This window comes from Notothenia rossii (assembly GCF_949606895.1).
Source record: "Notothenia rossii genome assembly, chromosome: 9".
NCBI lineage: Eukaryota > Metazoa > Chordata > Actinopteri > Perciformes > Nototheniidae > Notothenia > Notothenia rossii.
The window spans coordinates 55,499,981-55,522,073 of NC_136907.1; the positions used below are offsets into that span (position 1 = coordinate 55,499,981).

At 39.2% G+C, this 22,093-nt stretch overlaps 2 protein-coding genes across 4 annotated transcripts in view; one reads left to right on the forward strand and one right to left on the reverse strand.

The window, feature by feature from the left end:
* The window catches only part of LOC307019500 (1-phosphatidylinositol 4,5-bisphosphate phosphodiesterase delta-1-like), a 26,288-nt gene extending 16,685 nt beyond the window's left edge, over window positions 1-9,603 (reverse strand). Inside the window, exon 1 of one of the 2 annotated variants that reach the window (XM_079650463.1) lies at window positions 9,491-9,603. Coding sequence is in view for 1 of the 2 variants with exons in the window: in XM_079650462.1 (XP_079506588.1) it covers window positions 718-751 (34 nt within the window). In the remaining variant the exon portion in view is untranslated. Of the gene's footprint in view, window positions 1-717; window positions 946-9,490 lie in introns of those variants that run through there. The other variant, XM_079650462.1, reaches the window with a different exon arrangement.
* On the forward strand, window positions 3,022-22,018 carry oxsr1a (oxidative stress responsive kinase 1a). Of its 2 annotated transcripts, none has more exons than XM_079650470.1 (17): window positions 3,022-3,408; window positions 3,978-4,090; window positions 5,348-5,456; window positions 6,599-6,740; window positions 8,028-8,083; window positions 8,340-8,449; window positions 8,562-8,663; window positions 9,507-9,640; window positions 9,772-9,820; window positions 9,920-9,985; window positions 10,490-10,612; window positions 11,550-11,585; window positions 11,961-12,089; window positions 14,284-14,389; window positions 16,140-16,208; window positions 18,377-18,441; window positions 19,043-22,018. In XM_079650470.1, exons 2-17 carry the CDS (start codon window positions 4,076-4,078, stop codon window positions 19,115-19,117), a joined length of 1,386 nt encoding a protein of 461 aa, XP_079506596.1. In that variant the 5' UTR covers window positions 3,022-3,408; window positions 3,978-4,075; the 3' UTR covers window positions 19,118-22,018. The 2 variants fall into 2 exon arrangements, with proteins under 2 accessions (XP_079506596.1, XP_079506595.1); XM_079650469.1 differs by having other exon boundaries at window positions 3,023-3,415.
* The last annotated feature ends 75 nt before the right edge of the window (window positions 22,019-22,093 follow it).

Genomic DNA, 22,093 nt, shown 5'->3' on the forward strand with positions numbered 1-22,093 from the left:
AGCAAAATGTAGCAATGCATCAGGGCAATAATCCCAGTTTACATGTCACTGATGTTAGCTTCGTCAGAAAGAAATACATCATATATTTAAAGTGTGTGAGTCCATCTCATCATTGATACATTTGAACAAATTATATAACATTTTAACAATGGTTTTAATACGTTTTCGCGTGGTATAAAGTTACTGCTTAATACTGTGCATCCACAACTGCCAAAAAAACAAGTGAGAATGTTCCTTTATAATTAAAGAACTGGGATCCTGTGTTTTAACTCTCGGGATCCATCCAGTGGTGACATAGCGGTACTGTCAGGTGTTGTGATTTAACCTGATTTACTCACTTTAACCCACCCACGAAGACAACAGGAGGGTTAAAAAGCATGCTAATAAACCGGCCATTTTCTACAAACACAGTTAATTCTGAGGAGAGAAATGTGAGCCGTTTCGATAACAGTGTTTGCAGTAGGGGTTTGTTTGTATTCAATTGTGAGCAACACTTTTCTTTGAAGCATGCAGGTCAAACAACTAGGCTGCCACACCTTTTGGCACAGTATAACCAATCTTAAGCATCTGCATGTGATCTTAATTCAGCCAGTTTCTATCAAAGTTTTGATTGCAAACATTTAAAATGTAAGAAATTATAAACACCCATTGCAATTGACTTCCACACCATTTTGAACAAACTTCAATTAGCAAAATCAAACAAAAAAAGCGTCCTACCGTTGTTTTTATTTTCAATCCCGTTCGTTTCCATGCTTTCTATATTGTATCGGTTTTTTACACAGTTAGATTTTAGTCCTCCTTTTACTTGATCATCTAAAGTTGCTCCTTCTTTCCATGTGCGCGATGAGTGAAGGACACTTTTAGTTTGGGATGGTTAACTCGAGTGTTAGGACAACACAGAAGTGGCGACACAGGTACCTTTCTCCCTGGCAGTGAATAATGTCAGCACGCCTGCAAGCTCCAACACCGGTTTGACAAGCCAGCCCTACTGATGTCACAACAGGTTAGGTTACACCTTAGTCTTAACATAGACTTACAGCAGTTAAAGCAGGCCACACTGGTGTTTCTGAGCACCTGCTGACAGGTAAGGAAGCCTTATTATAATGCTGCTCTGTCAAACACTTCCAGGTATCAGTTCCTCACCCAAACTCTAGATGTGAGAAAGAGGGGAAGTTCACCTGAGAACCGCCCATAAGATCAGGTTTTCTAATAAATACTCATATAGTGTGGAGTGGACATTTCCAAGCACTTTCTGTTGACTATGGCTTTGGCTGTGTTGTGTTTTCATGCAGGCACCTGTTCCTCATTTGAACACAAGGTAAACACGATGAAGAAGGCTGCACAGCAGACTTGGCTAGCTGCCCGGACACACAGTTCACAGTGAATTGGAGCATATTGGTTACATTGAATGGGACAGATGATTTTTTTTTCCTCCTCTCCTTTTCATGTGCAGCTTAGCCTTGGCAGGATAATAGCACTGCAATCACTGCTGCGTTGGGGCTCTTGTGGCTCTCAGCACTTCCCTTTCAGGCCTGGCTTATCCTCAGCGCACTGTCAGCATCAGGATGAGTGAGCTTTAATGCAGCATCAGGGGGAGAGCTTCCGGGCAAAGACTGACCACTTACAACAAACCCCACAAGGTTAAGAGAAACATGCAGGAAAACATGTGCAACAGACTACTTTATTGCACAATAATCTCAAACAGGACATTTGGCTTTTATCCCTTTTCTGACTAGTTTGTATGCAATCCTTGTCTTTGTCCGAGGTCTTGCAGAAGAACAAAGAACTTCATCTGCATGGCAAAACTAGTCGATGTGTTTTTGGTAGACCAGGAGATGACCTTTTGCAGCAAAGATGTGTGTATCAGCCTTACAGTATATGGTGTCAGTGCATGAAATGTCTCACAAAATACTTCAATGCACTGCAGACAAACAATGGTGAGAGACTAACTTTATGGTGAAGTCTGTGCCTTTGCTGGGTCTCTCTGCTTGTTCAACAAGTAAGAACAGGCCCTTCTAACACACTCCTACCCAGTGTTTAATAGCTTTATGGGATGCAATATAACACACTGTGTGTGATACAGGTTTATCACAAAAGATGATTGAAGTTACAACAATGGCACTCAATTGAGTTGATTTCAAAAAGTGATCTGTCTTTCACGGGTCCAAATCATTAAATACCCAACAAAGAAAAAGGAGATGAACTGGTCAATGGGTTCTAAACAGTAGACAAGCAAAGGTATATAAAAAAAATGTTGCTCCTTTTATTGCCCACAATATACAGATAACAACACAACAAAAGGTAAAAAAGTCATTTAGATGCTTGAATCACTTAAAAAATAAAGATGAACTACCAGCCATCTACTGCAAACCTGGTTAACCTTCTACATTAACTTCACTAATCACCAACCCTACCATCCTTTGCTGCCTCTCCCAAAACATCCTCAAGTCTCATGTCACTGAGTCAGTGACATGGATTATGCAATACCTGGGTTACAAAAGGATAAAGCCCAAAGAGGAAGTAACATCGGAAACAATAAATACAAAGACAATATGTAAACAACTGTCTTAAGTGTATGAATACTGCATGATTGACGCTTTACGTTCCGAATTACAAAAAGGAAATTAAAGGATTCAATTAGCCTGAAAAGTAGCTTAGTTACTTATCCTTTTCCTAAAAAAATACAACGGTTGTATAATAAAATCATGCGTGTTAGACCACCTACTACACAGCATCATACAAAACAATTAAGATCAGCCACCTGGCCCAGCTATAACATCTATCTAAATGTAAATGTATTACGACACTGACATAATTTGGAATAATGGCATAATTCATACCATTTTCACTTTTTGAATGCAATGCCTTTACTTGTAATTGCTATTTTTACTTGAATAAATGACCAGAACAAGACTCCCACCTATGGTATTTCCTATATACTTTTTAAGACTAATCTAAATTATCCCCTTCAAAAAGTAATATATCTAGCATTAGCGCCCTCTATTGGATATACTCAGCACACTTGCAAGAGAGGAACATAAGAATATCCATTTATTACTGTCGTCAACCTTTTTTGTATCGTGTTTCCGAATTGTAGGAACTTTTAGCAGACTTTGCCACACTCAACATGGCGATGTCTCCGTCCCTCGCTCTCACTGAGTTCGTACGTAACACACTGCGTCAGTCGTGCGTAAGGTTGTGTTGACAAGAGCGGTAGGAGTTGTCAGCGGAACAGCATCAGCCAGCATCACCGGAGCCGAATGGAGTAACCACAAATATAATATTCCAGACAGCGTCTCTGTTCCTCTTTAGAAGCAGTGTTTACACATTTCAAACAACGACACCATGGCAGACGACCAGGCCTCTCAATCCTGGACCATCGACAGGGATGACTACGAACTCAATGAGGTGATTGGTGAGTAGCTTAGCTTGCTAAAGCTAGCACCCTAGCCTCCCCTGTCTACAGCGGCTGCCACTAGCCAAACTAGCCGAGTAGCATTGCATGTCTTTAGCTAACAGAAGGCCAGTTCCAGCCCGTAGCTAAATGGCAGGAAGGTTAACAGCTCTGCAGAGTCTCCATATAGCAAGGCCACATTATTTAATTAGGTTTCTGCTAGTTGGCGAGCTGTAGTTAGGTGGCTGCCTAGCAAGTTAGCATGGAGCTAAACGGCTAGCTAACGCGTTTAGTCTGTAGTGCGTTAAGAGTCGTTAGTAGTTGGGGAGGGTGGTGCTCTTTGCTGAAGGTATGACACGGATTACAGTGAGCCATTCATGCTTTAGTCCAGGTACCGTGACTAATGGCTTTGATCAAAAGAGTTAAGACTGCATATTACAGTAGTGTATAATACTGTACAATTCCATAGTCCTCGATAATAGAAACTACTCAAATTCAGCAGATTCTCATACACATTTAGTTGAGCTGTCAGGCTGTGAAGGCTCCTACAGTGAGAGGGTTTCACACTTTATGTTGTTCTCAGGGAGTGGAGCCACTGCAGTCGTCCAGGCAGCGTACTGCAAGCCGAGAAAGGAGAAGGTGGCCATCAAACGCATCAACCTGGAGAAATGTCAAACCAGCATGGATGAGCTCCTGGTAAGGACCTGTGTCAGTTTGTGAGCCAGTATCTGCAGTCCAGATTTTCTTTACGTCACATTGTTGGGAGTGGTGTGGGGTTAGATTAGTCAAGGACAGATCAAAAGCTTGATACCACAAGAACCACCAAGTGCTAAAACTGAGTCAAATCAATAATACAAATAGATTGTGAATGCAAATTTAAATTATATATTATTTTGAATAATACCATGAAGCACAAGTCCTAATAATTATTTACAACACTGATCAGTTATAGGCATAAATAGGATAAGTATTAAAGATATGGCTACTTTTTTACAAGTTGGATCTCTTCTGGTTGATGCCTCTATCTAATGATGTCTCTATCTAATAGAGACATCATTATATAAATAGCTTACTTTGTTTACTTTTTGAGCGTATATTCTTCAGATTTGCAACAGTGGAACTAATTTGCATGAACTTAAAGGTTGAGTGTTTAAGATTTATTTAAACCAACAAAATACACCTGGTAGTGAGACCTTTTTCTTTTTTTTATTAGGATCCCCATTAGCACTAGCATAAGCATCAGCTATTCTTCCTGGGGTTCGCACTCATAAGGTCATACTTACTCTTACTTAACAATCAAGTATAGTCAACAACCATTAAGTCGAACACAACATTGACAATGCCTCAAGAACACACTTCTACTACAAATAAACAATAATTTATAACAGACATGAGTCCTTGTCTGTAATGACCCAAAATGTATATTTATATATCCTGCACTTTCATACAAATAACTTGAAAGAAAATAGGATATAAAAAAAAACAAGTGTAGTTCTGATCCAACAAAAGCAATTCTTAGTTTCAGGTGAATATTCACTAATTCAATCATTGCCATAGATATTATATTCAATGTCCTCTAATACATTCCCTCTTTATACTAGACTCTGCCTCTCATAAGGGAAATATTCATTTCTCATCATTCAAGCTCCATTGTTGCTTTCAAAGGACTGTCACATAGTGTCATTGCAATATACGCTATCTGAGTTATTATTTCTTTACATCGCCCTTTCTCTCTGGACTTCACCTTTGTCATTCATGTCTTAACGGCTCAGTGGTGATGTAATGCAGGTAACTCCGCCGTCTGGGTCTCTGTTACTCCTGCTTTAGGATTGACTCTGAGATCCGGCGTGACGGAGCTGCTGAAGTATAACATCAATATTTGGTTAGTGATTTGCTTTGTATCGTAACAGCTCCCTGTGTGACCGTGTATCCCTTTCTTCCTCCTCCGTGCAGAAAGAGATCCAGGCCATGAGCCAGTGCCACCACCCGAACATCGTGTCTTATTATACCTCCTTTGTGGTGAAGGATGAGCTGTGGCTGGTGATGAAGCTGCTCAGTGGAGGTTAGTGCTTTCAAGAACGGTTGCTTCTGACTTGGCTAACTCTTATCTTCACCGTGACTTTGATTCTCTTTGTCATACCTCATTACTAGTTTTTTTAAAAGACCACAAATGATCCACAGCTTGAACTTTGACTAAAGGTTTGGTAAGTCACCAGAGAGCAGTTTGACATATTCTGGATAACGGACTACACGAACCGACTTGACGTAACACTGAGATCATTCTAAAACAGCTACAATGTTGTACAGTTTATATAACATTAATGTTTACATCCTATCTTTATATCTATATAACTACCTAAATCCAAATTTGTGTATACTCCTGTGGGAATTGACTTGACATAATCATTTGTATTAAGATCATAAATGCAAATAAACAGGCAAAACTCTAAAGAAAAATTCAATGGATACAGTCATTGCCTTATCTTATCTAAATATACCTGTTAAGATAGAGGCAATATAAATCACCAACAGCTGTCAAATGCAGCACTGGTTTTTTACACTGATTGTGGACCCAACCCACAAGTAACTTGCACTTCAGACTATTTTGTTAACACTTTATGTCATATAACAGAGATACTGTTCATACATAAGGTTTCATAAACAAAACATTGGAAACGTATCTCTGTGTGTTGTTAGATGTAGAAAGGAAAAACTCACATTACAGTTATTGACAACAAATAGCCTGCACTCAAAATATTCCTGCACAGAGGACCGGCATGTGTCAACATTTTAGATAAGGGTTTTTGGTGTGTATCAAACTTTGTGTAGCCAAACAGAAGTAAGAGCTAAGTTGTGTCCTCTACATGTTAACCAAACCGCGCATCTCGAGTCACGATTAGAATTTTAAACTTCGTCCAAATTGCCTACATTTTGCCGTAATAAAGTTAGTTTGTTGATTTCAACATTGGGATTGAAATGATATAGAAACATTTCCATCAGAGAGACATTTTTATAAAGTTTTGACGCTCTACATAAAAATAGTAATATCACCTATCCCTTCTTTAAGCTGCATTCACTTGGATTTAGTTTTGTTTACGAACCACCACCAGATAAATGCCAGTCATTTGAACTACTCGCCAAACTGGAGAACCCCTCCTCCTATCATCAGCATTATTTATGACGGATCCTCTGCCTCTCCCTCAGGCTCAGTGTTGGACATCATCAAGCATATCATCTCTCGCGGCGAGCACAAGACCGGAGTGTTGGACGAGGCTAGCATCGCCAGTATCCTGAAAGAAGTCTTGGAGGGGCTGGAGTACCTTCACAAAAACGGGCAGATTCACCGGTGAGTTCTGATGATGTGCGTGCAGGCTGCAACACAACCGCTGTGTTATCACTGCACTCTGTGTTCATCACTCACTCCTCCCTCTGCTCACTCAGACTTTCATCTCTGCATATAAGCGCGTGGCTTGAACTCGCTGCTTCAATATTTAATACAGTGTAAATGTATAATTGAACAGGTTCGTTTTGCATAAATGCCCCGCTCAGGAACACTGAACTACCTGCTGAGAAAAAAGCCTCACTGTCAAGTTTTTTCAAATGAACAGCTCATTTCAACTGTCTTGGTCATAGCTTAAAAATCAAGATGTGTCTCTTTGGATAAGTCCAATTATCACTTGATTTGCTGATGTTTTAATTGCATTTAGTGCGCAGCTTTTCATTAGACGGAGAGAGCAGCTGCTGATTCTAACTCACTTATACCTAAGCAGGAGAGAAAGAGGGCTTGTGAAAGGTTGAGGCCGGGCTAATCCATTCCCGTCTTTGTGCATACTTTTGCAAACAGAAATCAGGTGGATTAAAATGGGGCAGATCAAAGGTACATGTTCGAGCACATGAGTGAAGAGTTAATTTGAGTCACGGTGCACAGCCTCACCACTCCCCTGTGTCTGCTGATTCATTCCTACTAAGAACCAGAATGAACACACATACATTTTTGTAACTTTGCCTTACTTGAAACTTCCGTTGTATGTTTATAAAGTATAACCATGAACATATTAGGATTTTAGCCTTAACAGACTATTTACAGGCAAAACAAACCATATAACACACAACAGGAAAGGGCAAACCCTGAAAAAGCATAAAAGGGTCTCTTTAAGGCCTATTATAAAGATGAATTATCTATCAATACTATGTCAATACCAATCTATTTATTTTAAACCATTAATTAGTGTCTATATACACAAATGTAAAGGTGTGTGTATTCAATTTTAAGAACTCCCATTAATTTCAATATAATATAAATAAATGTTTCTTGGGTTTTTCCTAATGGTCTTAATAGAATCAGAATTCCTTTAGAAGTACCACATCGACAAATAAGTACACGACCATGGCTAAAAGACTAGTAACAGTTTAAAGTGACATAAATAACATATGAAAGTAATCAGACCTTATACAAATAAAACTGATGGGACATTTCTTTCTAATATGTCAATACATTTGTCGTCTTTTAGATATAAACCTACTGATATTGTCTCAAAACAATGATTTAACAAGAAATGCACATGTGTGTAAATGTGATCACGATGATAATTGTTGCATCTCGTGTTTTGATTCTCTTGGTCTTCCTTCACAGGGATCTAAAAGCTGGAAACATCCTTCTTGGTGACGATGGCTTTGTGCAAATTGCTGGTACATATATATATATATTTGACCATATTTCTTTCTTTGCTTCTTCTTAGTTACAGCTTGAAGTCCCTTTGTAGACAGTCTCTGTTTGTAAGTTTAAAATGTTGGTACAGTATCTAGCTTAACGGACAATGTCCTCATTGTTTAAGTCTGTAAATGTAAAATGACAGGCCTTTTTTGTGGGAGATTACTAGTCTAAATATTGAAGTGGATTTCCTCATCTTTTTCTCCCTCTCATACATTCCCAATCCTTCTCCAGACTTCGGTGTGAGTGCCTTTCTATCAGCTGGAGGAGACATGACCAGGAACAAGGTCCGGAAGACGTTTGTGGGGACGCCGTGCTGGATGGCGCCCGAGGTCATGGAGCAGGTAAAGGAGGCTTGTTTCCTAGATCTGTTTTCTCTCAGTAATGCCTGATAACCTCGATGATGAAAGAATGACTGGGCAGCTTTGTTCACTCGCTTCTGTTTTTAACCCGCAGGTCCGCGGCTACGACTTCAAAGCCGACATCTGGAGTTTTGGGATAACAGCCATCGAACTGGCCACTGGGGCTGCACCATATCACAAATACCCACCGATGAAGGTAACTTTGTGTGTGCGCGCACTGGTATCTTACTGAATGTCAGTTGTCTACTTTCACATTTAGTGTTGCTGGCTACAGCGGTCTGCTTGATCAACGGACATTTTTAGCTTTGTTTTACAGTAAAGATGAATTCAGACATCATTTGCAACGCAAGGAAAGAGACTGTAGACTGTTGCAGTGACTGGCTGGAAAAGCTAATGTCCTTAAGATATGATATGTAAAATATCTGCGTTTAAATGTCTAAAAATTACTAAACCTATCTTCGAAATGTTATTGAGTTATGAATTTACATTATCCCACATTTTCCAACCATTTTAATACCCAGAGAAAAAGGAAAATTGACAGTTTCATTTGGTCGCTTTTAGTTGCGACCAAATTGTCAGTGTTTATCTGCAGGAAGTGGTTTTGCTTCAATACAATTTTAAATCATTGTCATTCTTAAGTTTATAGTTTTTCCAGATTAAGGATTTAAGATATCTTTATCTTAATTATCAGGGAAAGAAAAAAAAAAAGTAAGCCAATGTTAGCCTTTAGCTAGTAGCCGATTCCTGTCCATTTGATTAATAAAAGAGGGGACCACTGCAGACCATTTGGCTCCTTATTCAAACTTCTTGAACTGATGTTGAAACCCTGCCTGCATTTACCATATTCCACGACCCAACGTCTCTTCTCTTCACCACCAAACTCAATCTTTTGGTTTTCTTTTCTATTTAAAGGAAACCAGACATTATGCGTTTATTTCCAAATAAACTTTTGGACTCCATTTCTTCCTGTTTTTGATAAAAGTTGACTCCTTTATGAATCAACATCATTTGACTGAAACCCACCTCTGTGTGCCTGCAGGTGCTGATGCTGACTCTGCAGAACGACCCTCCCTGTCTGGAGACAGGCATCACAGACAAGGATATGGTGAAGAAGTATGGCAAGTCCTTCCGGAAGATGCTCTCTCTGTGTTTACAGAAAGATCCAGAAAAAAGGTCAGTTAGTCCTCATGCCTTTTTTCTTCTCCCCTGACCAGATTAAAGCAGTGCTTGTTTTCTTTCCGTTAGATTCCCCAGTTGTGGAATGAATGTAATGAAGAGCCTTGTGTCTTCTCTCTCCTATTTAGACCAACTGCAGCCGAGCTGCTGAAGCATAAATTCTTCACGAAAGCCAAAGTGAGCCGTACTTCACTGTTATTAAAATAAACTGAAATATATATTTTGTGTTTCACAGAGTTTCTTGACAGTAAGACATTTTTTTTTTTCCTGTTACAGAACAACGAGTACTTGCAGGAGCGTCTTCTACACAAAGGTCCAACAATAACGGAGCGATCCAAAAAGGTTTGTCTTTACTAATATGAATGCACGCTAGTCTCTAAACCATTGTTTAATTGTTATGTTATTGTGTCTAGGCCATTTCCCAGTTGGAACCATGGGTGTATAAAGAGGACTGGTTACAGCGTTAGAGGCGGGGCCTTGTTCATTCCTATAAAAGTTTTTCAGTGTCGCATGAAGCCAAATATGGCCTGACTCAAGTACAACAAAACCTGGACGAAGGAAAACATGTGCATTGTATTTCCTAAAGCCCTGCCTTCAATCTGCTCCATCACGCACCGTGTCGCCTCAGTCAAATGAATGAATGGGAAATTAGGGAAAGTAACTCTGGATTTGACTTTTAGCGCCTCACAACTTTGAGGACCTAATGATAAAAATGAGGGCTGTTCAATGTTTGTACTGTTAAGTAAACCTTTGTTTACTTAAAATGCGCTTCACTGCCCGGCTCACTTCCTAGAGGCTTGGTTTGAATGTGTCAATATCTTTTTATTAATTGTTTTCTCTGTTTAGGTCCGTCGTGTTCCCGGCTCCAGCGGCCGTCTCCACAAGACGGAGGACGGCAGCTGGGAGTGGAGCGACGACGAGCTGGACGAGGAGAGCGAGGAGGGCAAAGCTGCTGTGGCGGCTCTGCGGGTGAGACTCTGCATGCCTGTGTCTCCATATAGTCACCTCCTTTAACTTGTTAGGCCTATATTATGTGTTTGTCCATGCCTATTTACGGCCAACAGATGGTGCTGTAGGACTTCTAGTCTGAACATGTATTCTCCCTCATGCATCATCATAGAACAAGTTTAGGTTCCCTGAGCAAATAATCCAAGAATCGATCATGATCTGGAGAACTGAAACAGGCGTAGACCAATAATGGGCAGAGATTTATTTTTTATAAAAGTATTTCACTAAGGCAAAACAAGGGAAGGCTACTCCACTCATTGACTTTGTATTTTCTATCTGCTAAGTGGACTTAAACGTTTAGTCATTTCATTTACTTTCATTTAAGTTCTTAAAAGAATATCGTCGTTTTTGGATTTAATTTAGTTTTTTATAACCTGTGGATATTCATTTAGTTTAATTGTTTTAATCTTAAATTATAATTATTTTAATATAAGAAAGTACATAGACAGTGCAGAATTCACGGTGTTGAATAAATGTTATATTTTATTTATTCATTTTTCGCTTAGAAATAAAGCCAATTTTGTCTCATTTGTTAATATTATTTAATTGCTGCATTTTATACCATACAAAAACCCCAGAAAAATCTATATGCATTATGTTTCTGTCCTCCTCACATATATTGCCATCAGCAATTGGATAAACCCTTATGAGTGGACCACTAATGAGAATAAGTAGACCAGACACCTGATCAGATCTCTCTCAACATTTCTTCACACTCAATTGATGTCTTGGTGCGGGATGTAACTGTCTGTTCTCTAAATGGTGATTTCAGTTTGACCCTGTGTTTGAAGTCCCGTTGTGTCAAATTCCTTCAATCCTACATCAGTCTGTACATTGGGGGGATAAAAGGAGTATTGCATGTTGTTAATCCTGACAATCTGTCATGTCCATTCTGCAGTCCCCCAGAGTGAAGGACGGCTCCGAGAATATGGAGGTGAGTCCTTTTGTAGTGGACATGACTTCAAAAATCTTGGTGTGTGTGTGTGTGTGTGTGTGTGTGTGTGTGTGTGTGTGTGTGTGTGTGTGTGTGTGTGTGTGTGTGTGTGTGTGTGTGTGTGTGTGTGTGTGTGTGTGTGTGTGTGTGTGTGTGTGTGTGTGTGTGTGTGTGTGTGTGTGTGTGTGTGTGTGTGTGTGTGTGTGTGTGTGTGTGTGTGTGTGTGTGTGTGTGTGTGTGTGTGTGTGTGTGTGTGTGTGTGTGTGTGTGTGTGTGTGTGTGTGTGTGTGTGTGTGTGTGTGTGTGTGTGTGTGTGTGTTTCATGTTAAACAACAAAAATACCCCGCTGATTTATTTTGCAATCGTGTGTCTTAGCTTTTCCCGCCAGCAGATGGCTCCTCACATCATCTGCAGCCCCCCGGTGCGGCACCCCAGCCGGGGGAGGAGGCTCCAGCGCCGGCTCCCACTCAGACAGGGAGCCCCTCACATGCACCCCCTGCTCAGGTAACAACACACTCCCAGGTTCTATCCGGTTCCATGAAACGCGTAAAGAAGGCTTCTTGTTGTCTTACGGACACTATTACATTTTGTATAGCTGACACTTTGCAGCCAGATTAGCTTTTAATAAGCCAAACCATTGTTATTCCTATGTAAGCCAATTCTTTCCAAGTGCTACTTAGAGAAGTGAAACATTTTTTGGGGCCAAGGTGCAGTTAAAACATTAACCCATTAACCCGCGCTGCACCATTACGTTAAGTGTTTTTTAAAGGTATGCTGTGGTATTTTCTTGTCAACAAGCTAAAACTATATTGGTATGATTTAGGGTTGCACCGAATATTCGGCCGCCGAAAATTATCGGCCGAAAATGGTTAAAAAGGCCCTTTCGGCGTGAAAAAATATCACCGAATGTCAGAGAACAGGGTTATGTTGGTAAGCTAACGTGTTGTTGTGATGACGTAATCAAAACGCGGCAACAAGCACGGCGCGCGACCATGCTCGCGGCTGGCTCACAGCCAACATGTCTGCCGCTTGGAGATATTTAAAAATATCAGAGAAAGAGGCGCGGATTGCGATTTGTAAAATGTGTTCAGCTGACATTTCTCGAGGGGGTGTAACTGCAAAGACTTTCACCACTTCGGGATTACTCCACCACTTGAAATCAAAACACCCGGACAAATATGCGGAGTAAGATCAAATCACAAGCACTGACAGCGAGAGACTGTTCAGCGCTGCCTCTCATGTGCTTGATGAGAAGAGGAACAGACTTATGGCTGATAAAGCAGAGAAGCTACTGTTCATTAAAAGGAACCTCCCACTTTTCCTTAATAAGTAGACAAGGCCGGTTTATCATAAGCTTATCTATTTCTACATGTCTACTCTATACTCACTTTCCTGAACAATTTTCATTGTGAGTTATAATTCACCATCTCAGGTTATCATTCGGGGGAAATGACAGCAGCACAGTGTTCAACATATTGTACTTTCGGTATCTAAATGATACAATGTTGTTTACATTGCTCATGAGGACAGACCACCTTATTTGCAGATTCTTGAAATTGTAATTTAATTTGTAATTGATTGTGGATTTTTTTTATCCAGTTTTCACTTTATGTATCTTTATACAATGTGTACTACTTTGGTTATGAGGACAGACAGCCTTATTTAAAGATTCTTGAAATTGAATTGTAATTTCATTTGTAAATAGTTACATTCATGTGGATTTATCCAGTTTGCACATTTGTATGCATGCACTTATAGGTGCATTTGTTGTTGTTGAAGGCCTGGCTGTTACAGTCTTTATTTACACTGTTTTGTTGTGGGCCTACTGGCCTAGATGTTTATGCAGTTTTAAAGCACCTTGGCTTTGTTCTGAATGCACTTTTTTGTAGTTATCCTACAGAGAAAAAGAAAATGCACTTGACTTGGAATTAATGTAATGTATTCATTCAAAAGTGCTGAATAAATGTTTTATGGACCCATAATAGTGATTATTATTTAAGTTAAGTTTTGCCAGAATCAGGTAGCTGAACAACATTGGTAAAAATGTATACATTATATATATATATATATATATATATATATATATATATATTTCTATTAATCATTTTCGGCCTTTCGGCATTCGGTTTTCGGCTAACTGTTTCCTATTTTCGGTATCGGTTTCGGCCAAGAATTTCCCATTCGGTGCACCCCTAGTATGATTTGTTACCCACCATAAAAGCTTGCAGAGCAGATTCTTTAAAGTGCATTGTTTACATCCGTGTGACCTACATCTTCTTCTTCTTCTTTACTGCCTTTGTTGCTGCATTAATATGTGCCATATTAACTAACAAACTGGTGATCCAATTGTGAACATCTGGCTCCATATTGCTGACGGTTGTCAAAAACAACACAATGCACCTTTTTAAATGTAGCTTTCTATAAACTCCACATGCCTTGCTTTGTTAACTAGTTCACAATCACACTTCAAAATGCACGACAGCTCATTCAGATTGAAACAGTGTAGGATAAATGTGCATCATAACCATGGTCTAAACCCTAAACCACAGAAGTTAGAAATAGACCAAAAAGAAAGAAACCCTTTGCCCTGGTAAACAATGTAAATACTGACTACAGGGGTCATTTGAAAGCACATCATTCACATTGTCAGAGATAGGAATGTTTACGTTGTTGTTGAGTAAATGCATTTCTGTTACAGGATCCTGCTGCAGGCAATGCCAGTGTTCCCATCAGCCTCGTCCTGAGACTGAGGAATCCCAAGAAGGAACTCAACGACATCCGGTTTGAGTTCATGTCCGGCAGAGGTACGGTGGATCCTATATCTTCCTGTGTTTCCGATAGCCAGTATTTACCAGGCTTTAATTAGGAAAAACTGTGGAAGTCCGACAAATTGCTATCTTTCCAGTCAAAAGTTCTGGTGAAAATAATTCCCCCTAAGCACAATTTGAAGTTGAGTCAGCAGCAGCGCTTCTCATTAATTCCAAAAGTGGGCAATAAGATGCCATCACTGTGAGGACAGAAAAGTGCTTGATTTTCAGTCAGCAGCCGCATGCCTTAACCTGTGAAGCCCCAAGGTCCCCCGCTGGGGACACTGTGTCTCAGGGGATCTTAATATTTAAGAACCTATTAATGTGTTATACCAGATTAACGGAAATAATCTCAGCTAACTGACGATATAAACCATTTTTACCAAAACAAAACACAAGTCTCATAAGAAGCATCTAAATGACCCCTTAGAGAAAAATGCTAACGGACATTGGCACAGAACTCAAGATAAAAGTACCCTTATTACTTATCGTAGCTGCACATACAAGATCTCCGATTAAAGCTGAGGTTCCACAGATTATTTAGGTATATAGTATCATCACTGAGTGATCCGAACTTGCGACAGGGGAAGCAAAGACAGACATCACAACACGTACCTTTACGTAGCTTCTAGGGAGATCGTCTCACCGTAGCTGTTAATCTGATCAAAAGACGTGTTCAATGGCATTAAAACGAGAAAAAACGCGGTTGAATCGGTTAATCCATAGGTTGATAAAGTTCCTGGGCAATAATTGGAATTATTTATAATCCATAATTCCATTTTTATGTAAAAATCGCAGAGCAAAAGTTAGCTGCTAATGGTAGCCACCAGAGTGGCTGCTGCTTCCGGTCTTGGCTATGCGGCAGTATAATACACACACATGACCAAATAAGGACTATGTGGGAGTTCCCCTCGATTCCATTGGCTCTGACGGTTAGAAAGAGATGTCACATGTCAAAATCCAGCAGGGGGAGCCAGAGATATGAAAAATCCACCCAAATGGCCCCAGAAATCTTTTATTTTGCTAAATCTGTCTAAAAATGTCAAATATCACTTGTTTTGCATCAATCTTGATACAGGGTACTTATTATATGTTGTACTTTGGATTCCTAAAGCTTTTAGTCTACTAACCCATCATCCAAGGTTAGTTTTCACTATAAGTACAAAATATTTTTGGGACGGACACTATAATCTACAGTTTTTTTACCATGTTCAATCTGAATTTTCTTTAAAATAAAAAACATCTATATTGAATCTGACTTTTCTACATCCAACTGACAGGTTTATCATTACTTTGAGAAAAAAGATTATTAATTTAACCCTTTTAGAAGGGAAGATATGGTCATTTGTTCTGGGAATGTCATTTTCGAGCCTGAAACCTGAAAAACAGGCTCAGGGTTTAACAGGTTAATTATAATGTAATCCGCCAGACAGGCCGACATGTATTTTAGTCTGATTTCAAATAGTGTTGATGCTTTTCTATTCTGTCTAAGAAAATGTAAGCCTAAAGCTACGGAAAATGTTTTCTTCTAAAAGTTACGGCGTAGGCTTGTATTATTTATTTTTTCTTTAGAGTTATGCAGTCTCTTGACGGGACTATTTGACCGTAATTTTCCCAATTGTCCAGGACATTGAAATCTTCCCGGACGTGTTGACCGCCACTGTTCTTTTCTAACAGAGCCTCTTCCTAGCTTTCATTAAGAAGCTCACAGTCTCAGGTCTAACCCTCTGGTTTCCCTCTCCCGCAGATTCAGCCGACGGAGTTTCTCAGGAGTTGGTCTCCGCGGGTCTGGTTGATGGGAGGGACTTAGTCATTGGTGAGTACTAGGTATAGAGTGGTGCAGGGATGACGTATTTACCCGGAAATAAGTTGCACATGGGTTCCCTCGACAAAAAAGCAATGGGATTTCTCCATAGGATTTTGGAAAATAGCTCGAAATAAGGTCTGTGTAAAACAAACCTGTTTGATAAATGCATGTTTTGTTCAGCCGGATAATATCCACGTCTACCCTACTTTTATAATTTTCGAATCATAAATCTAATCGCCAGAAGCAAAATGCTAACGTTATGCTATAAAGGAACTACAACAGGGCAAAAATACAGATTCAAAATGGTACAAGTAGAAGCCTTTGTTTTAACTGTTTGCCGGAGGCAGGTACTTGCTTTCAAGCAGAACAGGGCAAACAAACTTAGCGGGAGTGTTTACGTGTTTGATGTAATGATTTACAACGGCCTGGACAACTTCTGTAGTCCTATTCAGCCACTTGTTAACAACCATCGTTTTTCAGACACGTAAACTCTTCAGAAATCAACAGTGGGGTCCCTGCTGATGTATTTAATGTCGTAGAACAAAACGTGATCCGTCTCTTCAATGTGTGTCAACCACAGACCTTAATTCCAGCTATTTTCCAAAATTCTATGGAGAAATTCCATTGACTCTAAACCGAGGGAACCCGTAGTGGTAAAATGCTAACTCACTTCCGGGTTTTAGGACTCGTCACTGCACCACTCTGTAGCACTGCATGATGGGATATCATCAGTGTCAAATCAGATTAATTGAAACTTTTTCCTGAAAAAGGTTTTACTTTTTGTCTTCTTGGTTTAGTTTTTTTTAGGGTCGGGACTTTAACGCGTTAATTAAGATTAATTAATTACACAAAAATTAACGCGTTAAAAAAATTAACGCATTTTAATCGCACTTATTTTTGCACCGCGGAACGTTTCTCACTGGATGAGTGTCAGGGGTACCGATAATACTGTAGCACCAACTAACGTTCATGACTTCAGACAACAACAAACCACAGTGAACAATAGTCAAACATGAACGAAGAAGCTGATGAGACCGCTTTGGTTGGCCCCGTGGATGGGACATTTTGTTTTAAAAAACGGACGGATGGAAGCGTCAATAAGAGCACGGTTGTTTGCAAATTATGCAAAAAGGAATTCGCATATCACCGCAGCACATCAAGCCTCAAGTATCACCTCAATGCAAAACATATAGCAGCTAGCGTGGAAGCTAGCGTGGACGTTAGCCCGACTCGGAGTGCAAGGACCCACACCCAATTCGCGTTGATCAAACAGTGGCCTATGCAACAGAGATATTTTATTTTTCATCAGGATATTGGAAGAATAGGAGGGATTGAGGTCAATCGATGGCACTTTTTTATTTTATTTTAAATGGTACACTTTATGTTGAACTATTTATTATGTTGTTGGTGCAACTGGCACTTTATGTTGAACTGTTTATTGTTTTGGCCAAGGTTATTGAGAGAGTTGGACTGAAATTGATTAGATTTTTTAAATCAACTGTTGGTAAATCAACAAAGTCTGTTATGGCCTCTGAAGCAACAAAGAGATGCTTTCTAATAGTCAGGGTTTCCAATGTTCTGAATGTACTTGAAAGTATTGTGTTTTACTTAAAAAACAAAGTATTATAGTTTACAGAAGGTCTACCTACCTATAGGCTACCTGAATCTCTGAAATGTACTATATTCCTAAATATGCTATTGCTACACTTTATGGCAAAAATTGCACTTTTCTGTTGGTCTTGGTTAAGTACCACCTTGAAAAATATAAACAATGTTTTGTTGCTTAAGCTTATGTATTCAGTCATTATTCAATGGTATACTAAAATCCATGTGAAAAAAATTGCTTCTCACTGTTCTCAGGTCAAATATTTATATGTGATTAAAAATGCGATTAATTTCGATTAATTAATTACAAAGCCTCTAATTAGATTAATTTTTTTAATCGAGTCCCGGCCCTAGTTTTTTTACTTCATAGCAGCAAATTCAAAGATCATGATGTTCTTTGTGATAGATTACTCAGAAGAGATGTTAAATATGCTGACACATCCTGATCTGAAAACAGCTGCTTTATGATTTTATAATGTGCATGTGCTTCTAAAACCGGTTATTTCCTGTTCACACTGATCATGATAAGAAGTCCTGTTATCTGACCTGCTGCTCTTTTATCTCCTGTTTAGTCGCTGCCAATTTGCAAAAGATTGTCGATGATCCGCTTAGTAACAAAAATGTGACGTTTAAACTGGTAAGTACACAGATGGAAGAGGATAACATGAATATCAAAAGGTTTTCATTATTGGGCTCGTGAACTGTCAACAGGGGGCAGTTATGCTCGTGAACTGTTAGCGCCGTTGTTATGCCGTGTTATGCATGCTTACTGCACCTTGCGGGAGCGCGCGCAGCGTAAAGCAAATTACATTTCAATGATTTGTACGCCATATTTAGGTTCGGAAAGGATATTCATTTCATTTCATTTCAAACCTTTATTTAGACAGATTAGTCCCTTGAGATCATCGATCTCATTTACAAGGGAGACCTGCATAATATAATTTCCTTTTTGGCGGGCATGCATAACACGACATAACACCGGAGCCTCACTGCGGGGAAACTTTGGTGCTGTTCTGAGTTTGTAATAATCTGTCAAAATGACGGACTGCTTTCAGATTTGTTAAAAGAAATCCGTCATAGACGGAAAAGATTCTGTTAACGTGACCTGTTCCAAACTGTTCACTTACTTTTTCTCGCCACTGTAATAGATACACGTCATTGTTTTTTACAAGATTTAATGTCAATTAAAATGTTCAAAGATTATACAAAAGTTTGTGATCATGTTCCCTGTTTTCCAGGCATCCGGCGTGGAGGAGTCTGAAATTCCCGATGATATTAAACTCATTGGATTTGCGCAGCTCAGCATCAGTTAAGTCAAGGTCAGCCATCAACAGAGGACAGAAACTAATGGTATTGCACAGCTGCATTGTAGTAAATTCCAAGAAACCACTACTGCCAAAGAGAGGGCGAGGAAGACGATGATGATGGGGAGTCGGGTAGCTGGCAGGAGTGCAACACTACTGCAGGATGCATGAGGACCACATTGAGAAGGGGCTCAGTTCATTACAGGAATCACACTTGAAACGTTTACAGTGCGCTTATACAGTGAATGGGAGAAGAGATGCAATCAACTATATCAACTCCTAATTTCTTCTTCTTTCTTTTGCTTCATACCTAAGCACAATCCAAACCATCTCCTGCCAGTACTGGAAGCGATTGCCTTTTCTTTTTTTCTTTTTTAAATCTAATGTGCCACAACACTCACAAGAGTGTCGTGCTTACTTTATATGGCACTTTATGATACACTGAAATTGAAAAGTGTATATTCAGCCTTAGTTAGTCAAACTATAGATTTTACCAGTGTGTTTGGTGAAAATAAAATTGAGTATCTGTGATTATTAGGTGTATTATATTTACGCCTACCCAAGAAATCTTAGGAAAATCTCCTTTAACACTGATAAAACTAACTTAGAGACACACTGTAGCATAGTTTTAGTTTTGTAATTCTGTAAATTTAGATGGATTTTTATGTAGAATATAAGAAAGTTACCAGATTTCTGTAGAAAGCAGCCCCAGGCGTGTGGTGTGGTGGTTTTGTCAAAACATACCCAAAGTGTTTAGGCTCTGACTGCACAGCTGAAACCATTCAAAGACACACAAGGGTCAATTATAACTGCAGTAACAACCCTTTTTCAGATGGCGTTTCCCGAGATGTTCAAAGAAAGCATTATTTTTCACAGATTTAGACCTGGCTTATATTCTTCTACTATGCAATAGGTGTTTTCTTTTCGCCACGTGTGACCACTGGCTGCTAATATTACTTCTCTTGAGATGAATACATTTACTTTTTGTGCTTGTACTGCACTAGGAGTTCTCAAAGTCAGGCAGGCAGCTTCAGGAACCTGCAGTGAGACTTCCTTTTGTTATAACAAGCAAAGTGAAACATTAACAGGCACAACAGACAGAAGCGGGTAATGTTTGTCAAGGTCCCCATGTAGATGGGGATCACTTGGTCCATTTACCATTACTGATCTAACAGCTGGGAAGAATCCTGAATGCTGGCATTGAAAGTTGAGTCTGGAGCTGCTAATGTTACAGGCTGACATACGATGAACTTCTGTGGAGTGGTGCATGCACAAAAACTGAAAATTATCAACCAAAGTAAAATATTTTTTAAAGGATCAGTTTACCCAGATTGCAAAAAAAAAAAGTAATATTTTGACACTTGCCTCAAATTGTATTTAGCTGATACATTTGGTCTTATCTGCCTCTTATTTCATACAGTTCATGCATATGGAATGTAGCCATGCTAGCGGCTTAAATAATCCGTTGTAATGAGCTAAGATCCCTAAATCGTTTGTCACTGGTGATTCTTTGTGATGCGCCACCAGAATATCAAAAAATAAAAACATTTTGAATAGGTTTATAACCAATAAACTAATACCATACACATTAGCCTCAGCTGTGCTTTGTTTTTAGTGCTAAGTAGCTAATTTTGGCATGCTAACACGCTAAACAAAGATTGTGAACATGGTGAACATTACTCCCGCTAAACATTAGCATGTTAGCATTGCCATTGGAAAACGTTAACACGCTATTAGCTAGTAGAGCCTTTCAGTGCAGCTAGCATGACGCTACACTTACCACAAATTAAATTCCATTTACCTGCATTGTATTTATGGGCAGCAGGAATCTTAAGAGAAACCCCTAGAGGTAAATATTTCCTATATTGGGTGAAATAAGCCTTTAAACTTCTCCAGAAGCCAGTTAGTATTCAGTTTGTGTTCCTTCTCACTAGGCAAGTTGTTGTGCCAGTACAGTAGTCTCTTTGCTATATAAACTTTCACCCACAAATCACTGTCGTCACTCCCTGTGTAGCTGTATGGTTGTTTAGTACCTCGTGCAAGGCCTGCGACATGGCTCTGAGTTCAGGTACTGATGTAAATGGTGTATGTAAAGATGTTGTAAATGTACGTATGATGGCAACTCCATGTACTGTCACACAAACATCATGAGGTTTGTATACCATGTAGATGCATTGACTGTTTAAGTGTACCTGTCAGATAAATGGAACATTTGACTTGTAAATATAGATTAAGGCGGATTGAGACTGCTCATGTTCAGTACACAGTTGAATTTGTTTTGTAGTGTTTTTCCACTGTTGGCCTTTATCAAAGCATCACTTATGCACAAATTATTTGTTTAATTGGCACCTTACTGATATGTTAACATGCGTATTTTCGGGATTACATGCAGCTTGTAATCACACGCTTTGTGCTTTGACGTACTGATATGCAGTTTTCTCACCGAAACCTGTCCGATGCTAATGCATAAAATATAATTTTCATAAGACGGGCAGCACAGGCTACACTCTTCCCCCCCTGTGCCTGTATATGTGCGATTTTGTTGATAAAATGATTGATCATCAAATGCTTTTGCTGAAAGTCACTTAGATATTCATAATTTCTTTCCATTTTTATTGTTTACTTATCAGAAACAACATTATTCTGCCTCTAAATGGAGACACCAAATGATTAGTATCAATTGAATCACTTAATTGGCAAGCAAATTTGTTCTTTTTTTTCTTTTTTACAGATCATTACATATATTTTTAAAATATCATTGATTATACAATGTGTACATCGACAAATGCATAATTTGAAGTGGAATATTTGTGATAAGATACAAAAGAGATTCCTTGACATGTATAGATTATTGGAAAATGTCAGCAAATGATTTTTAGTAGCTGAATAAAGTCACATGATGGAATTCAATTGGTGAGGACAATGGTTAATTACAATGTGATGCCTCGTTCTGCATGTTCTTTGCTTTTAACAGGTCAACCATTT

Coding starts and splice junctions, on each gene's coding strand:
- oxsr1a (XM_079650469.1), top strand. CDS start 3,346: ATGGCAGACGACCAGGCCTCTCAATCCTGGACCATCGACAGGGATGAC. Junction 5,457..6,598: donor GATGAAGCTGCTCAGTGGAG/GTTAGTGCTTTC, acceptor CCTCTCCCTCAG/GCTCAGTGTTGGACATCATC. Junction 6,741..8,027: donor AAAAACGGGCAGATTCACCG/GTGAGTTCTGAT, acceptor CTTCCTTCACAG/GGATCTAAAAGCTGGAAACA.